Here is a 19,127-nt window from a genome sequence, read left to right as displayed (position 1 = left end):
GCGGCGCCCGTCGGGGAGGTTTGGGCCGCGCGGGAGTCCCCGGCAGAGGCGGGGCTTGGGCATGGCTGGCTGCAGGTCCTGAGCCCTGCCCTGCGGGGAGGCAGCTGAGGCCCGGCGAGAACTCGAGCGCAGTGCCGGCCCTTGGCACTGCTGGGGGACCCGATGCATACACCGCAGCTGCTGGCCCGGGTGCTAAGCCCCTCACTGCCCTGGGCCAGCGGCGCCAGCCGGCCGCTCCGGGTGCGGGGCCCGCTGAGCCCGCGCCAGCGCCCGCCGGAACTCGCGCTGGCCTGGACGCGCGCGGCCCGGGTTCCTGCCGCGCCTTTCCCTTCACACCTCCCCGCAAGCGGAGGGAGCCGGCTCCAGCCTCGGCCAGTCCAGAGAGGGGCTCCCACAGTGCAGTGGCGGGCTGAAGGGCTCCTCAGGTGCCGCCAGAGTGGATGCTGAGGCCGAGGAGGTGCCGAGAGTGAGGGCTGCTAGCACATTGCCACCTCTCACTAGCACTTTGGGAGGCCCAGGCGGGCGGATCACCTGAGGTCAGGAGTTTGACACCAGCCTGCCTAACATGGTGAAACCCCGCCTCTACTAAAAATACAAAAAATTAGCCAGGCGTCATGGCGCACACCCGTAATCCCAGCTACTCAGGAGGCTGAGGCAGGAGAATGGCGTGAACCCGGGAGGTGGAGCTTGCAGTGAGCCGAGATCGCGCTGTTGCACTCCAGCCTGGGTGACAGTGTGAGACTTCGTCTCAAAAAAAGAAAAAAAAAAAGTAACCAAGTCATGTGGGCAGGCTATAAGAAGATAAAAACTATTTTGACAAAGCCTATTTGTACAGGATTCTCTTGGCTATAACTCCCTGTTGAATGTTTCTTTTCTCCTGGTACAAGGAGGACATCTTTCATATGGGAGTTTTTACCTCCTGTTTCCAGGAAGAAAAAGGGAGATGAGAATGTGCATTTTTCATCTGCTATTTTTCAAGTGCCTTTAACTTAAAAATAATCCTTAGGCCAAAATGGCATATTTTTGCATGGCATATTCTGCCACACTTCAATATTTTCCTATTAAACAAAAAGTTTACACTCTCTGACTTCCTCCTTCCTCCACTGCTATCTCTACAGGGTAAGCACTTTTACCAGATTAGTTTTATTCTTAGTTCAGTATAAGTTTTACAGTTTGTTTTTTTTGGGGGGGGGAGAGCGGGGTGGGGCAGCGGCACTTACCCTTTTACTTGTATCCCACACTATATTTTTCTTTGGAGTACTTTTTGTCATTATTGTTTTGTTATAGCACATTTTGTAATTATTTTGGAGACTGTGTTTGTGGCAAAACTTCTGAGTCCCTGTATGTTCAAACATGTGTTCAGTGTTTTCACATTTGATTGTAAGTTTACCTCCATATAGGGGGACTTCCAAGTCAAAAACTGTTTTCCTCTCAGAATTGTGAAGATAATGTTCTGGTGTCTTCAGCAGCCAGGATTGTTGGTGAGAAAGTCTGATGCCCGTCTGCTTGTTGTTTATTTATGTGGAAATTTTCAGAAGGATTTTCTTTATCTGTGGGTTTCTTAAATGTTACTAGTACTTGCCAGTGGGCCCCCTTCATCTAAAAGTGTGCTTTCTTCAGCTCTGGAAAGTTTTATTTAATTTTTTCCTTGATGATTTAACCCTCCATTGATTCTTTACTTTTGTTCTGCAACTGCCGTTAGATGGATTTTCAATCACCTGGATTAATTCCGCATACCGCTCAAGTTCTTTCTTGTATCTCCCATTTACTTTGTCCTTTTAATTTCTTTTTCTTTTTCTTTTTTTTTTTTTTTTTGAGATGGAGTTTCATTCTTGTTGCCCAGGCTGGAGTGCAATGGTGTGATCTCCGGTCACTGCAACCTCCACTTCCTAGGTTCAAGCGATTCTCCTGCCTCAGTCTTCCTAGTAGCTGGGATTACAGGTGCCTGCCACTACGCCCAGCTAATTTTTTTTAATTTTTACAAAATATAAAAATACACCTTGGCCTCTCAAAATGTTGGGATTACAGGCGTGAGCCACCATGCCCGGCCTAATTTCAATTTTGAAAGTTTCTTACCTTTATTTTTCAGATCACTAATTTTATTTTCCATTGTATAGGTTCTACTGATCTTTCATTCATTCAACAAATATTTAGTGAGTTCCTAGCATGCTCCTCCACACCTGGATAATTTTTAAAAATTTTTTGTAGATATAGGGTGTCGCTATATTGCCAAGTCTGGTCTGGAACTCCTGGGCTCAAGTGATCCTCCCACCTCAGCCTCTCAAAGTGCTGGGATTACAGACATAAGCCACATGCCCAGCCTGTCAGTCAACATTCTTGATTATAAATAACAGATACTGGCTCTGGGTGATTTATGCAAGAAATAATTTATTGGCAGGCTTTAGGTAGCTCACAAAATTAACCAGAAGACTGAGAATCAGGCTTGGAAACCAGCAGGAACCAAGGAGGCCACAGTCTGGTCAAGTCATTGTTGCCTTGGCTGATAGCACCTCAGACTCAGGTCCTGAGGGGAGCAGCCTGTGCTCCAGCTGCCAAACCATGGTGCAGGTCATCTGCCAGGCAGCCAGTGACCACACGTGGGGGCAGAATAATGGCCCTGAATCCCCGGAACCTGTGCACATGTTCCCTTATGTGGCAAAGGGGACTTTACAAATGTGATTAAATTAAGGCATTTAAGATGAAGAGATGATCCTAAATTATCCAGGTGGGCCCACCCCTATGATTCCTTAAAAATAGACAGTCTTCCCCAGCTATGGCCAGAGGAAGACATGACTGTGAAAGAAGGGTCAGAGAGGTGCAACACTGCTGGCTTTGAAGGTGGAGGAAGAAGGCCAGGAGCTAAGAAACCTGGGTGGACACTAGTAGCCAGAAAAGCCTCCCCTAGAGTCTCCAGGACGGGATGTGCCCTGCCGCCTGCGGACACCTTGGTTGTAGCCCTGAGGGATCTATGGCAGACTTCTGACCTACAAAACAATAAAATAGCAAATCTGTGTTGTTTTAGGCCACCAAGTTTGTGGTAATTTGTTATGGCGGTGGTAGAAAATCAATACGCCACACATGGGCAGGACTTCCCTGCCATGATGCTGAAGTAAGGCAGGTTTCACAGTGGTGGCGGACCCTGCACATTTTTTTCTTGTAGGGCCGCTTGGCCACCTCCTAACACTTCCTCCTGCGCATGCGCCTCCCATGCCCCACTCCGCACCCCACCAACACTCCCCAGGCCAGACACTACTGATGTTTTCTTTCGCCCAGTTTAGGGGTGGGGGAAGGCCATGGGCCCCATGTTCTGGCTACAGCTCTTTAATAAATTATACTGTTGGTTGGTCCAGAACCACCTTCTGGATTCTTGATTATTGTAAATGTCTTTCTGAGTTTGGAATCTCTCTGGATTTATCTTTCCATTATTTTAATTTTTTATTTGGTTCATTTTTTGCAGCCGATTTTTTTTTTTTCCCCCTAAATCCCTGGGAGCACAGAACATGCAGCCAATTTTGGATGCGTGAGATTTTTTTTCCCACTCTTGTCAATGTTGATTTTATTTAACTTCTATCTACCTGATATTTCAAAAATGTTCTGATAATGGGCACCCTTTCCTATTTTCCAGTGCTAGGTGAATCTCATCTTTAAAAACAGCATGCTCCCCCTTGTTATTGTAAAAAAAAAAAAAAAAAAAAAAAGCCGGGCGCGGTGGCTCACGCCTGTAATCCCAGCACTTTGGGAGGCCGAGGCGGGCGGATCACAAGGTCAGGAGATCGAGACCATGGTGAAACCCCGTCTCTACTAAAAATACAAAAAAATTAGCCGGGCGCGGTTGCGGGCGCCTGTAGTCCCAGCTACTCAGGAGGCTGAGGCAGGAGAATGGCGTGAACCCGGGAGGCGGAGCTTGCAGTGAGCCGAGATCAGGCCACAGCACTCCAGCCTGGGCGGCAGAGCGAGACTCCGCCTCAAAAAAAAAAAAAAAAAAAAAAAAGACTGGGTGGAAGGAGATAGGATCCTATGAGCTCAGCTTACCATCTTAAGCCAATCGCTGCTCATTATTTAGACTGGTTCTGTACCTGGCACTCAGACAGAATGCAAAGGACTGGAACATTCTCAGAAGAGTGGGCCATGTGGTCCTGGTGCAATAGCAGGCAGTGAGAGACATGCAGAAGGATGGTGGGTTAGCACCAGGCCAGTCCAGGAGGAGGCAGATGTTGGGAGGGTCTGGGTTGGCATCAAAGAAGCCCTTGAACAGAAAGAGAAAAGACAGACCTCATTTCAAATCCTGATTTTGACCCTTGCCAACTATGTAAACTTAGGCAAGTTTAGTCTCTTTGAGCTTCCGTTTCTTCACTTGAAAAATGGGGATAACACCATCTGTCAGAGTGTTGCTGCAAGGATTAAGGAGATAATATTGATAAAGTTCTTATGATAGGCTTGGCGTGTAATACTATTGGATATTTCCTGAGTAAATTTACATGGATTAATCTGGTATAATCCTGATCATTAAGCCTATTACACAGATCAGGAAACTGAGGAATAGAGAATTTAAGTAAGCTGCTTAAGGTTATAACCATTAAGTGGCAGAACAGGGATTTGAACCTAGGCAGCCGGGCTCTGTCATCTCTTCATATAAACACCATGCCACAAAGCTCCCCTTGGGCAAGGACTATTGGGCTGAATGCTATTCTCTAGCTTTTTAAATTTCCTGTGCAGTTTTGGAGGTAGGGAGCCAGATTCATTTTATGAATTGGGATGGGATTGAGTCAGCAGGTTGTGATAAGTGGCCTCAGTAATAGGCAAGCTGCAGCTAGCAAGTCATTATAGGTTATTGTGTCTGTGTTTGTTTATTGGCTTGTTTGCTTTTATGATGTATTTATTTTTGTGGAGGTAACATTCACATAATAGTAACGGCACAAATATTAAGTGTGCAGCTGAAAGAATTCTTACATATGTATACACCTGTGTAATCACCATGTAGATCAAGAAAGAGAGAGTTTCCAATCTCATAGAAGATGCTGCCAAAGGTAACTAGTGTATGAACTTTTATTACTACAGGCGAGTATAGTCTGTTTTTAAATTTCATGTAAATGGAACATACAGTTTGTGCTCTTTCATGTTTGGTTTCTTTTACTCATTCTGTTTGTTATTTTGATAAAAAAACAAGATGCATTACAGGCTAGGAACTGGTGAGCAGATGGCCACCAGGAGCAGATAGCTAAGATCTCCCAGCATGGCCCCCCAGGGCCCTGTACACAGATATAAACCTTGGTGCAGCCAGCAGTGGGGGATGGAGATGGGGAGAAAAACCAGACTGGGTAGGGCTGCCATCTGCTCTGACACACCACTGGGAGGGCTCTCAGCATGCCCTGGGCCCCAGGGGAAAGTGTTCTTGGAACCTTACAGGTGTGCAGTGAATGTCAGTTCCTTTTCTCTTGCTGCGTGGTTCCCTGTGAGTCAGGTTTGAAGATGGGACAACTGCTGAGGTTTGACCTAGGGTGGCACATTCCTCGCCCTTTTGCAGCTGTGGTGGAGCAGAAAACTATGAATTGCCCCACACACTTGGGTGCAAGAGATGTGCACCCCTTTTTCCTGCCTCTGGGATCCCCTCTTCTTTGAGGAGCAGCGTATCTGCCTCTCCTGTGAAACAGTGGCTTCCATCACCTTCCTTTCTGGATAATTCCATTTCTTTCTTGAAGAGCCAAGAACTTACTTTCTTTCTTCCTTCCCTCCTCCCTTCCTTCCTTCCTTCCTTCCTTCCTTCCTTCCTTCCTTCCTTCCTCCTTCCTTCCTTCCTTCTTCCTTCCTTCCTTCCTTCCTTTCTTTCTCTCTTTCTCTCTCTCTCTCTCCTTCTCTCTTTCTCTCTTTCTTTTTTCTTGAGATGGAGTCTCACTCTGTCACCCAGGCTGGAGTGCAGTAGTTGGATCTTGGCTCACTGCAACCTCCACCTCCCGGGCTCAAGCAATTCTCCTGCTTCAGGCTCCTGAGGAGCTGGTACTACAGGCAAACGCCACCATGCCTGGCTAATTTTTGTATTTTTAGTAGAGACAGGGTTTCACCATATTGGTCAGGCTGGTCGTGAACTCCTGACCTCGTGATCCGCCCACCTCAGCCTCCCAAAGTGCTGGGATTACAGGCATGAGCCATTGGCCCGGCCGAGCCAAGAACTTTCAAAAGTCCTGGTTGAACTTTTCCCAGGACAACTTAAAACACACAGAAGCTCTGAGAGCTCCTTCACTTGAGCATCCGAGAGTCTCAAACCTCAGAGCAAAAGGCCAGGTTTCTTTCCAGAGAGGAAGAGAAGGGGGAAAGCACCCTCTTCTTCTATCAAACAGGTCTCCAATAGAAATAAGAACAGGGCACAAATTACCACATCGATAATCTACCCTGCCCCACTGGATTCCAAATCCCTCTGGGACTAACTTAGAGTGCCTAGAAAAATTACCCTACAGTCCTCTCAGCCCCAGTTTCTTCAACTACAAACGGTGCTGATACTGACTTTACAAAGACTTCGTGACTAGGAAATGAAACTAGCTATTTGTGAAGCTCAATACTTAGGGTCCTAATAAGTATATTTTCTTTGTAAGAGGAATTGCCTGCTTTCGTGGAATTACAGTATCTGAATTGGGTGGCTCAGGTTACAGGGGTCTGAGAACAGAGACATAAAGAACATTGTGCTGGGGAGGTGAGGTGGGGGAAGGGGAGAGCAGGTGGGGAAGGAGCGGGGTGGGGCTCCCAAAGGCTTGTCTCCCCTTCTGTTTATGGTTCTGAGCAGGTGTCTTAGGTACTGTGAGGCCCCTTTGTATCTTCAACAGTGGCTCCAAACCTGACTGATCACTAAAATTACAGGGAGAATTTTAAAACATTCCTACCCCAGCTCCTTACAGCCCTTTCTCTCACTCTGGCTAAGAATCTGATTCAGTAGGGCTGGGTAAGATGAATGAAAATGCTTATTTTTTAAAAGTCCCCATGTGATTCTGATGACCAGTGTGGTTTGGTCTGTTATTCTAAAATATATAAAATATACAGTATTCTAATGCATACTCCTGCCTGAAAGTCCGATAGTGAAAAATATGTCCATATTATCTCAGTGAGGTGCATGAAAAGTAGTGCAGGGAAGCCATGAGCTGCCTTGACTTCCCGGAAGGGAAGATACTTCTGTGCAACTATCAAAACCACATGGACCTTGTGACAAACTTTGTAAAGCCTCAGTCTTGATTTCTTTTCTGTGAGAAAATTTTCATCAAGGTAGAGAAGATCAAAACCTACCAAGTGCCTTGCTCAAGTAATCAGCCAGTCTCATTCTTAAACTCTGTAATGAGGCAGACCTTACTTTTTTTTTTTTTTTTTTTTGAGATGGAGTCTCACTCTGTCGCCCAGGCTGGAGTGCAATCGTGCAATCTCAGCTCTCTGCAACCTCCGCCTCCCGGGTTCCAGTGATTCTCCTGCCTCAGCCTCCCGAGTAGCTGGGACTACAGGCACATGCCACCACGCCTGGCTAATTTTTGTATTTTTTGGGTAAAGACAGGATTTTGCAATGTTGGCAAAGCTGGTCTCGAACTCCTGACCTCAGGTGATCTGCCCACCTTGGCCTCCCAAAGTGCTGGGATTACAGGCGTGAGCCACTGTTCCCAGCCCAAAGTAGACCTTTAATTGGGAATTTCTTTTTATGTGAAAGTAAATCATAACTTGAAACCTTTTTTTCTTCTCTATATTCTCTCTTTAGTTCCAGTTATTGAAAGCATATGAACACCTACCTCTCTAAGATGCAACCTCTGAGCATTCTGGGTTTTTTGTTTGTTCGTTTGTTTGTTTTTTTGAGACAGAGTCGCTCTGTTGCCCAGGCTGGAGTGCAGTGGCACGATCTCAACTCACTGCAACCTGCGCCTCTCAGGTTCAAGCGATTCTCCTGCCTTAGCCCCCTAAGTAGCTGGGACTAGAGGAAGGAGCCACCAAGCCTGGCTAATTTTTTATATTTTTAGTAGAGACAGGTTTTCACCGTATTGGCCAGGCTGGTCTTGAACTCTTGAGCTCAAGTGATTCGCCTGCCTCGGCCTCCCAAAGTGCTGGGGTTACAGGTGTGAGCCACCTTGCCCAGCCTCTCTGAGCATTCTGATGAGAGAAAATATGAGGATAATAGACCTGAGGACTGTGAACTGGCTGCTGAGAGGGTCTATTAGAAGCCGTTTAATCAGATTTATTTCCTAACTACTGGATTAGATCAGCACACTGAGAAAATGAGAATTAGAGTTTTGGCGGAAGAGAGTTTGGGAAATCAAACAAGAGAATTGGGAAGCATTTAACATTTAGAGAGAGCACAGAAATGAGAAAGGCTCAGGGAGGCCAGAGGACAGGAGAGCAACGTGAGCCTAGGTGGGGAGGAAGAGGGAGGGGCCAGAGAGTAAGAAGATCACGGAGGTAGAAAACTTCCAAAAATAATAATTATTTCCCTCAGCCCCTTTTGGTTCCTGCCAGCCTATTCCTATCCCACATTTCTCTCAGCTCTTGTCTCTCTCTCATCCTGGTAGAAGTGAGAATCAAGCTAGTTTCTTGAGCTAGTTTCAAAATGACCAAAGTGGAAGTCTAGGAAATGCTTGGATGTAGTCAGTAAAATGCCCAAATGTCGCTACAGCTTTGAGCCTTTGTTGAGATGCCTTAAGTGGGGCCATGCTCAGGGATCTTTCGCAGGCATTCTGGAGCTTGGAGGACATCTTCATTACATTTTTAAAAACATTTCAATAATGTCTGTCTATGCTGTTTGGGGTGTGTGTATGCATTTTTTATTTTTTAATAGGGCTGGGATACTGAAGTCATGTTGAAACAAAACGGCTCACTACTGTTAAGACTTTAGGTTTTTGAGTTTGCTGTCATTTATAGCAGGCAAACAAAATCTAAAAATTAAGTTTCCTGATTCTAAGTGTACCGACTTACACCTTTTCAAAATGAACAGAGGCTGTACTAAAAGTGAATAAATGATTGCAGGGCTTCAGACACCAACTTTAACAGCACCATGTAGTAAAATATTACTAGGTTTTTTATTTTTGTCTAAAAAGTTATGCTTAGGCCAGGCACGGTGGCTCACGCCTGTAATCCCAGCACTTTGGGAGGCAGAGGCGGGCGGATCACCTGAGGTCAGGAGTTTGAGATCAGCCTTGGCAACACGGTGAAACCCCATCTCTACTAAAAATACAAAATTAGCTGGGCATGGTGGCACATGCCTGTAATCCCAGCTACTCAGGAGGCTGAGGCAGGAGAATCGCTTGAACCTGGGTGGCAGAGGATGCGGTGAGCCGAGATCGTGCCATTGCACTCCAGACTGGGCAACAAGAGTAAATCTCCGTCTCACCAAAAAGAAAAAAAAACAAAAAAACAAAAAAAAGTTATGCCTAGGACCTCATTGGATAGAATTAACATTCTATACAACACTAATTTCAATGGGGTTAAGTTTATTTGGGGGTACTTAGTATAGGATAGTCAGGAAGACTTTTCTGCATTTTCTTATAATAATGATGGTGATATCAGGAGTTCTCACTTCCAGCCTGCTGCTGTAAGTACTCCCTTGAGACGTCCTTGACTGGAGGAAGCAGATGGCCTATTTCCAGGAGCCTGAGGTGCACATCACTGTCAGTTTCTGCCCTGGGCCGTGAAATTCCAAACTGAAGTCCATTGGCCCAAATTGGTGACTGAGTCACACAGGATTGTTTACCTGACTTTCCCTCTTTTCTTATTTTTATTCTTTTCTCATCTCTTGTGTAAAAAAATGAAATATACTTTGGGAGGCCAAGGCAGGAGGATTGTTTGAGTCCAGGAGTTCGAGAGCAGCCTTGGTAACACAGTGAGACGCTGTCTCTACAATAACTTTAAAAATTAGCCAAGTATTGTGGCATGTTCCTTTAGTCCCAGCTACTCGGGAGGCTGAGACAGGAGGATGACGTGAGCCCAGGCATCCGCGGCTGCAGTGATCCATGATTGCGTCACTGCACTCCGACCTGGGTGACAGAGTGAGACCCTTTCTCTAAAACAAAACAAAAACCCAAATATATAAAAATTGTTATTTCAAAATAAATAAAAACAGAGAGAAACAGATACACATTACCCAGCTTCCCAGCTATTACAGCCAGACGTTTCCTACCCTCACTCCCTTATTTCTACTGGATTTTTTGGAGACATTTGAGGTAAATCTCAGATGTCATATTTCTGCTATAAATATGTCAGCATGTGCCTCTAAAAAATGTGAACTCTTTTAGAAGACATAACCACAATGCCTTTATCGTTTCTAAAAATATTGACAATAAGTCTTTAATATCATCAGATATCCAGTCAGGTTTAAATTTCCTCAATCATTTTATACGTGTCTTTTTACAATTGCTGTGTTTGAATCAGGATCCAAATGTGGTCCAAACATTAAACATTTTAACATATAAATGCTCCTTCTCTTAAGTACATTTTAATCTAAGATGCTCCCTCTCCTTTTTTTTTTTTTTTTGAGACAGAGTCTTGCTCTGTTGCTCAGGCCGGAATGCAGGGGCACAATCTCAGCTCACTGCAACCTCCGCCTCCCAGGTTCAAGCAATTATCCTGCCTCACCCTCCTGAGTAGCTGGGATTACAGGCACACGCCACCACGCCTGGCTAATATTTGTATTTTTAGTAGAGACAGGGTTTCACCATGTTGGTCAGGTTGATCTTGAACTCCTGACCTCATGATCTGCCCACCTCAGCCTCCCAAAGTGCTGGGATTACAGGCATGAGCCACCATGCCCAGTCTCCTTTTCTTTCATTCACTAAGCCAGGTCATTTGTTCTGGTTTTTGCTGACTACAACCCCATGGTTGTGTTTAGTAAGTTGCTTTCTTCCCTGTACTTCCTGTAGGCTGGGTGTTAGATCTAGAGGTTTAATCGGATTTGATTTGTTTTTTTGGCAAGAACACTTTATAGGTGGCATTGTGTATTTCTGTAGGAAGGCATATAAGGTTTGCTTATCTCTTTTTTTGTGATGTTAGCAGCAATTAATTATCACTGTCTAGAATATTTTCTTCTTTTTTTATCACCCCTCAACCCAACCATCAAGCTATACACCCCTTCAGACCCTCTCCTCACATTCACTCTCTCCTTTGTACTGTTCTAACTGACTAGAAGATGGTTACTTGAGGCTGGGTGTGGTGGCTCACGCCTGTAATTCCAGCATTTTGGGAGGCCGAGGTGGGTGGATCACCTGAGGTCAGGAATTTGAGACCAGCCTGGTCAGTATGGTGAAACTCTGTCTCCATTAAAAATACAAAAAGTAGCCTGGTGTGGTGGCAGGCGCCTCTGTAATCCCACCTATGGAGGCTGAAGCAGGAGAATTACTTGAACCTGGGAGGTGGAGGTTGCAGTGAGCTGAGATCGCGCCACTGCACTCCAGCCTAGGCAACAAGAGTGAATCTCCATCTCAAAAAAAAAAAAGTAAAGAAAAGAAAAAGGAAATGGGTACTTGGTTCTGAGTTCATTTCACAGATACAATCTCCATGGGAGATAATCAGAATGCTCATTAACCTTCAGTGTATGTACATAGAATTTTCGAAGTTCCCACCTAGAGTGGATATTTTTGGCTGTGTCCTGTGTTAAGTGCTGGTGGGCCCCCTCCCACTTAGGTGCTGATCAGCCACTCACTATTTGAAGCCTGGGTGTTTTCTGGGAAGCTCTTTCTCCTCATCATAATGAGGACACTCTCCTCCTTTGGCCTTCAGGTGATATGTTAGGAGGTTATTGGAGCTGCAGTGGCCCTCTTCTGACCATAGGGGCAAGCTTTAGGATTAAAACCGATGTGTCCAGGATGATGGGTTGAAATGTGGAAAGAGGCTAGGTCCTCAGTAAGCCACTGAGCCACTGAATTATTAAGTAGGATAATTGGGATTTGTGAATTTCCTCCCTTGCAAAGAAACAGTCCCCGAGTTTCAGGTTGAATGTACAAGCTTAGCAGGCAGAGCCAACCTGCAAATGCTCTACCTCCACACTTCTTATTCTAGTGGATTATGAATTTAATCTACTTTAGTTGATTACTTGCAGCTACAAACAACCAAGCAGACACACTGATTATATACAAATAAATCTATTCTATGTTTCTGTTTACTATATATTTAAATCTTTGATGGAGAGAAAAAGCCAATGGAACCTGACCTTGAATTTTGCATAAAACTGAACTCTTCCTTAATGACCCTAATAGAGCTAAAACTATGATTGAGATTGCACAAAGCATTGAATCATGAAAAGTAACATATGATGATGTCATATATTAAATACATTCAGCTTTTGATAGGATATAAGTTGAAAAAGCACACAGCAACTTAAAAGTGGAGATGGAGGCTTCTTCTATGTTGGTGAGAAGAGGTGGAATTAAAATATTTTCCAAGCATTATTCTCAAAGCACGTAACTGAAAGTTGACTTTGAGTGTTGGCAATAAAGGAAGACTTTTCTCCCATTATGATATGCTGGACATAACATTGTTATTGAAGTAAGTAGGAGAATTCAAATTTCTGAATCTCCTCCTTTGCAACGAAACAGCTCCCCAATTTCAAATTGAAAGTACAAGATTAGCAGGCAGAGTGATGAAGATTTAAGAAAAAAAGTAAGGACTGGGTGCAGTGGCTTGCACCTGTAATCCTAGCACTTTGGGAGGCCGAGGCTGGAGGATGACTTGAGTCTAGGAGTTCAAGACCAGCCTGGGCAACAAAGCAAGAACCCATCTCTACAACAAATACAAAAATTTGCCAGGTGTGGTGGCGTGCACCTGTAGTCCTAGGGACTTGGGAAGCTGAAGTGGGAAGATTGCCTGAGTCTGGAAGGTCAAGGCTGCAGTGAGCTGTGATGGTGCCCCTGCATTCTAGCCTGGACAACAGAGCGAGACCCTGTCTCAAAAAAAAAAGAAAAGAAAAAAGAAAAATAAAAAAATATGATGTTCAAAATCGATTTAAGAAGGAGCTGTAGAGCTTGGGAAAGCAGAGGATAGCTGATGATCTGCCCTGTTCTTGCTCCTGCTTCTTGTGTTTTGCATTCCCACGTTGTGTTGTATGGAAGCAAAACATCATTGTTTTACTGGTCAGTAGATTGCACCTTTCTTCTTGCAGACAGCAAGGTGGTGACAGCAACTGGTTCCAGGAAGCCCCTGGTAACAACCCTTCTTTGTGTTGTGTGAGGAAGCTGTGGCTCATAAGCGACCTCAGCAGATTTCCCACCCACTCCGCTGGGTCCCTCAACTCACAGAGACTCATTGTTAAGGACTTTCACTCTGAACAGCTGCTGGCACTTGCTGGCTTCATTCACTATGAAGATGGCGATCAGACACCCCAGATTTCAAATAACCTGTCCTATGATCAGACCATGCGTCAGCCCATTGCCCTGGTGTCTGATTAGGAAAGTATGATCACTGTCACCATAGCACAGCGCCTCCCAACTTCTCCACCCACTCGGAGGCTTTCCCACTCATTTCATTGTTTTGGATATCATTTTAGATTGTGGCCCTTCTCTTCTGCAAGAAGCAAAATTTCCCCATCCGTCTACAGTAGAAATATCCTCTCTTCAGGGATCATGCCTAGGTGAAATTCCATTTCGTCAATACGTTAAAATTAGACAAAGTATGGCAGGAGCCTAGTTCCCTTTGAAAAGCTACCTACCTAATCAGTATTCCAACTGATTTAAACGTCCATTATCACAATAAAGTTCAAAGCCTTTAAAGATGCATGAAGTGATGCATTCAAGCAGGTGAATATTACTTGTCTTGGAAAAGTCACTGGAGGGTGGAAGGCAGGGTTAGGGTTCAGCTTTTGAGATTAGATAAGAGCAAAGAGCAACTTCAAAACTCCCTGGGGGCAGGCAGTGGGCTTACTGTTCTCTCTGACACTGTGGCTTGGGTGACCAGGGCACAGAACATGTCAGAATCTTGGGTATCTTCTATGGTACTTAGCCCCGTGAGTCAGATACACCAGAGGTGCTGAGGGGATGCTTGTAGACTTGCTTTTACAGATAACTTTCACATAGATCTAATGTGTGTGCCACATCAGATCGAAACATTTGCAACCATCTTTCTGGTCTACAGTGTCAAAACATGCCTGAAATGCCACAAAGAATGTTTGTATTTGAGCATAATTTTTCAGGGAGGCAGAGCTTTGATTTTCCTGATTTTTTGTGTGTTTAATTTTTTTTTAACCTGACTATGTAGCAAGAATATTAGAAATAAAATTTAGGAGAGGACAGACAGTTCTTGGGTGTATGGAGACTGGGAATGGCTCAGGGCAGCTGAATAAATAGCATACGTGTATCTGGCTCTCTGGGCCCTACCCAAGCCTTTTTACAACTACCAGGTGTTTTATAGACACATTTTTCTATGAAGTAGTCAAACTGTAAACAGCATGAATCCTGACTGATAATTGTGTCTTAAAATAATAATCATAAAATAAAGAAAATAAGAGACAGGCATCACCATGATTTTCCCAATTGAAATGTCTTTTGGTTTTGCCTTTTGGTGGCATGGGGCATGGGGCCAAGGGTATGGGGGCATTTGTGTGGCATTCATTATTTTTTCAACCTGTCCTGATTATGGAACCTTTTAAAGTCCATCCTCCACTTGGAACCACGGTGCTCTGAGAGGATGCTGAACTCACAGCAGCCCACACACAATTCCAGTGATACTACTGCAATGTTTTGGACACAGAATTGTAGGTTTGTTGGGTAAATGTAGCATCATATTTTGTTTTAGCAATTTGTGAACAGTCTAGCTTCTCCTTCATACTTACAAGTTCATCAGGCCAAGGATTAAATCGTATGCACCCAAATACCTCTGAGTATAAAAATGTCTGCGCTCAGTAGCATTTCTGGTGAGCAGGTGGAGGAAGGGCCACGTTTGCCAATGTCATGAGGGGCCAGCATCTTTAACCTTCACGCTCACATCACTAGCCTTGCCTTCTTCACAAAAGAAATGTTCTCCCACTTCCTTTCCAGTTCTCTCAGATTCATGGTACAGTAAGTTGGAAAGGGACTTGAGAGATTATTTAGGCTAAACTTTTCATTTTATAAATGACAAAATTAGGGTTGAGCAAAATGGGGTGATTTATTAGTCTGTGCAAAGCCAAGAAAAAAATGTGAGCCTCTTAGAAGTCATTTTTCCACTGAAATATTTTAACTAAAATATCTTCATTTCACTGTTAAATATATGTTCTCATGTAGTTGCTATAATCAGTTACTTCTCAAGAAAACTCTAAAAGCTTTATTTCCCATATGACACATTTCAGAATATTACATAAGAAGCTCTCACCAACACACCAAGGCAAAATATATATGACAAGCCAAAGACAGGTGCCATAAAAAGATAAGAAATTTTCAAAGGGGTAATCTCAAAAGTGGCAACATGACATCACTCTTCTCCGCCTACTTTGGAGGTAAGACGATGTTGGAGTTCTGAGGGGCCCAATAAGCAACACCTGTCTTCCCCCTCCAGGTCCTGCATAAATTGAAAAAATAAAACGTAGCAGATGGACTCAAATGCCACCTTCATGACCGAGGTACCAAGTGGGAGGGCAGGAGCTGCCCTCCAGTCCTGGTTTAGGCGGACCTTCTGAACTGGGCCTGAGGGCAGGACCCCACGGGCAAGGAGCGGAGAGGAGCTCAGAGGGGAGGGCAGGCCCAGCTCTCTCGGAGGCCTTCACCTACTGTTACCAGCTTTCTGCCTCCATTTTACTACCATGATTTGTTCCAGGCTCAAAGCAGGAAGAGGGAGGAGGAAAGAGAGAGGGAAGATCAATTAATTGATCGTCTCATAAGGCAGATTCATTCTTTCTGGGTTAGCTTGTGATATTTAAAGTTACCTCTCCCTTGTCTGATGCTCTCATGGGGTCTTCAGAGACACCACCGCCTCCATGGCTGGGATTGTTTGTTGAGGTTCCCTTGATCAGCTCTGCCTCAAAACTCTGCTTCTCCCCGCTGAAGCCTGAGAGTCCCTCTAGGTGGCCCTGTTGGACAGGAGCTAAGCCTTCTCTCTGTCTCTTTCTCTATCCCTCTCTCTCAACCAACCCAGGCCCATCTCTTTTCTAGGAGGGAGCCAAACACCAGTCGCCAGCACCGGGCAGGGATGGGGCAAAGCTCTGAAGGAAGCCCCGTCGACGGAGGGTGGAGGGCTGGGAGGGGCTTTCAGCCAGTCCTGACTTTTTGTTATGGAGAATGGCTCTGTGTTAGAGCTGATGCAGGACTCTGTAGGGTGACCGAGCGCCCCAGAGCAGGGAAGAGCCATTCTCCATATCAAAAAGTCAGGACTGGCTGAAAGCCCCTCCCAGCCCTCTACCCTCCGTCGACGGGGCTTCCTTCAGAGCTTTGCCCCATCCCTGCCCGGTGCTGGCGACTGGTGTTTGGCTCCCTCCTAGAAAAGAGATGGGCCTGGGTTGGTTGAGAGAGAGGGAGAAAGAGACAGAGAGAAGGCTTAGCTCCTGTCCAACAGGGCCACCTAGAGGGACTCTCAGGCTTCAGCGGGGAGAAGCAGAGTTTTGAGGCAGAGCTGATCAAGGGAACCTCAACAAACAATCCCAGCCATGGAGGCGGTGGTGTCTCTGAAGACCCCATGAGAGCATCAGACAAGGGAGAGGTAACTTTAAATATCACAAGCTAACCCAGAAAGAATGAATCTGCCTTATGAGACGATCAATTAATTGATCTTCCCTCTCTCTTTCCTCCTCCCTCTTCCTGCTTTGAGCCTGGAACAAATCATGGTAGTAAAATGGAGGCAGAAAGCTGGTAACAGTAGGTGAAGGCCTCCGAGAAAAGACGCCTCCCGCCCCCCTTTACTTGGCTTCCTGGCTGCAGAAGGCCCCACACAGGTGAAGGGAGAAGCTTCAACTTGAAATCTGGTTTTAAGAATTGATTATGGGCCGGGTGCTGTGGCTCACACCTGTAATCCCAGCACTTTGGGAGGCCGAGGCGGGCGGATCACGAGGTCAGGAGATGGAGACCATCCTGGCCAACGTGGTGAAACCCCGTCTCTACTAAAAATATAAAAAATTAGCCGGGCATGGTGGTGGGCGCCTGTAGTCCCAGCTACTCGGGAGGCTGAGGCAGGAGAATCGCTTGAACCTGGGAGGTGGAGGTTGCAGTGAGCTGAGATGGCCCCACTGCACTCCAGCCTGGGCGACAGAGCGAGACTTGGTCTCAAAAAAAAAAAAAAAATTGATTCTGATACAAAACTAGATATTCTAACTTCTCAATTGAGACTGTTGGAGACTTTAGAGTGACTACAGGACTTTTTGTTACTTAAGAATGATAAAAACGAGTTGTAAGATTATGGAGATTTTCATTCTGGGGCAAGGGAAGAACTTTCCCCTATTGAGTCATCTGAAAAGGACAGCAGGAATCAAAAACAAGGTTGCTTTCTCATTTGAATATATTGTTTTCTTCTTCAAATCTAAACATCTGTTGATTTCATGTTTTCCCTTTTATTTCTCTAACCCACGGAAATGTGATTGCTTCTGGTATCCCTAAGTTTATCAAACATACTACTAAACCAGCATTTGGGACTTTAAGAACACTGGACACTCCAACTAACCAGGGGCTGAATCCTGCTGACTGCACTCGGTATGTTTTGTTCAGGTGGCACGGTGCCTGGCAAGCAACTACAGAGCTGTTCCTCCAGCTGTTCCTCAAGAAGTAAAATGAGAGGAGAACCCAGGGGGCACCAGGCTGCTGCCTCTTGGTTTTGGTTCAAAAAAAAGAAAAGAAGAAGAACAATGATAAATGTATTACAGTCAGTAACCATTTCTGATTTACACTTAAGGTGGTCTTGCTATGATCTCTTCTCAAAGCACTCTTCCAGCAAACAGCACTACTATTAAAACCTGCTGGTGATACATATTATTTAATAATAAAATCGACTAGGTGTGGTGGCTCACGCCTGTAATCCCAGCACTTTGGGATGCTGAGGCGGGTGGATCACCTGAGGTCAGGCGTTCAAGACCAGCCTGGCCAAGATGGTGAAACACCTTCTCTACTAAAAATACAAAAATACAAAAATTAGCCAGGCATGGTGATGAGCACCTGTAATCTGTAATCCCAGCTACTCGGGAGGCTGAGGCAGAGAATTGCTTGAACCTGGGAGGTGGATGTTGCAGCGAGCCGAAATCGCACCACTATATTCCAGCCTGGGAGACAGAGCAAGAATCTGTCTCAAAATAGAATAGAATAGAACAGAATAGAATAGAATAATCACACACACAAGAAAACAAAGTAAAACTTGTTGGTGAGCGAACCGAATGAAATATGTTAAATCTCTGTCCAATCCTGTCCAAAGTCAGGCAGAGGAGGCCAACTTGAGTTCTCATCACCATCTCCCAGCACCTTTTGTTGTTTGATTAGAATAGATTCCCTCTGTAAGACATTAATGATTTCCAAGCCTGCTTTAAGAAGTTTATTATACGGGAAGTGATTGAGAACTGGCAATAATGAATCTGGTTGTCTCTGCTTTGGAGTTTAAAGACTGTTCTGATGACGATAATTACATTTTTATGAATATCCTACCTAGTGAGTAACAATTTTACTATGTCAGATTTGCACCACACAAAGATGCATCAATTTCATCTGCAATGAAAAATAGAGCCTAATAGCACAGTTATATTTATATGATAGTCAAACATCAAGATGCAACATAAGTGCTTCAACTAAAATAATTCTGATCATTATTTAACCTTGAGATGATTAAGGTGGAAGCTTGTCAGCTTACTTTTTTCATGATTTTTGCTGTTTTGGTTTGATTTTTAAAAATCCATAATTAACATTTATTAACATTTGGATTCTACCCCAACCTCCATGATGTGTGGGCAAGGGAAAAACAACAACAAAAAAGATCCATAGATATGATTAATGGTCAAAGAGAGAGTATTAGGTAATTATAAGTCATAATTATGTTCTTGGTAATAAAATACCATACTGTTTTTCTCGTTTTCTCTGCTAAGTGTCTTCAACTATAATGCAAATTACAGACAATGTATTTAGGTTAGATGCTATACATACAGAGTAATTTAATACAAAGTAAACTGTTTCATTGTGATTGTGCACCAGAGCTATTCCAAGTGTGGTCTGAGACCAGCAACATCAAGCATTTCTCTAAAACCTGTT

General features: G+C 44.6%; 1 protein-coding gene across 4 annotated transcripts in view; it reads right to left on the bottom strand.

Annotated features, from left to right (window-relative positions):
* Positions 1 to 4,108: 4,108 nt before the first annotated feature.
* WIPF1 (WAS/WASL interacting protein family member 1) overlaps positions 4,109 to 19,127 on the bottom strand; it is a 146,117-nt gene continuing 131,098 nt past the window's right edge. For all 4 annotated transcript variants that reach the window (XM_033231074.1, XM_033231073.1, XM_033231075.1 and 1 more), the window contains one exon: positions 4,109 to 4,246. In XM_033231074.1, the coding sequence (XP_033086965.1) occupies positions 4,114 to 4,246 (133 nt within the window). In that variant the 3' untranslated portion in view covers positions 4,109 to 4,113. The remainder of the gene's footprint in view (positions 4,247 to 19,127) is intronic.

This window comes from Trachypithecus francoisi, unplaced genomic scaffold (assembly GCF_009764315.1).
Source record: "Trachypithecus francoisi isolate TF-2019V2 unplaced genomic scaffold, Tfra_2.0 Lachesis_group13, whole genome shotgun sequence".
Lineage (NCBI taxonomy): Eukaryota > Metazoa > Chordata > Mammalia > Primates > Cercopithecidae > Trachypithecus > Trachypithecus francoisi.
The sequence above is the reverse complement of the archived record's forward strand: the minus strand, read 5'-3'. Positions and strand labels throughout refer to the sequence as shown.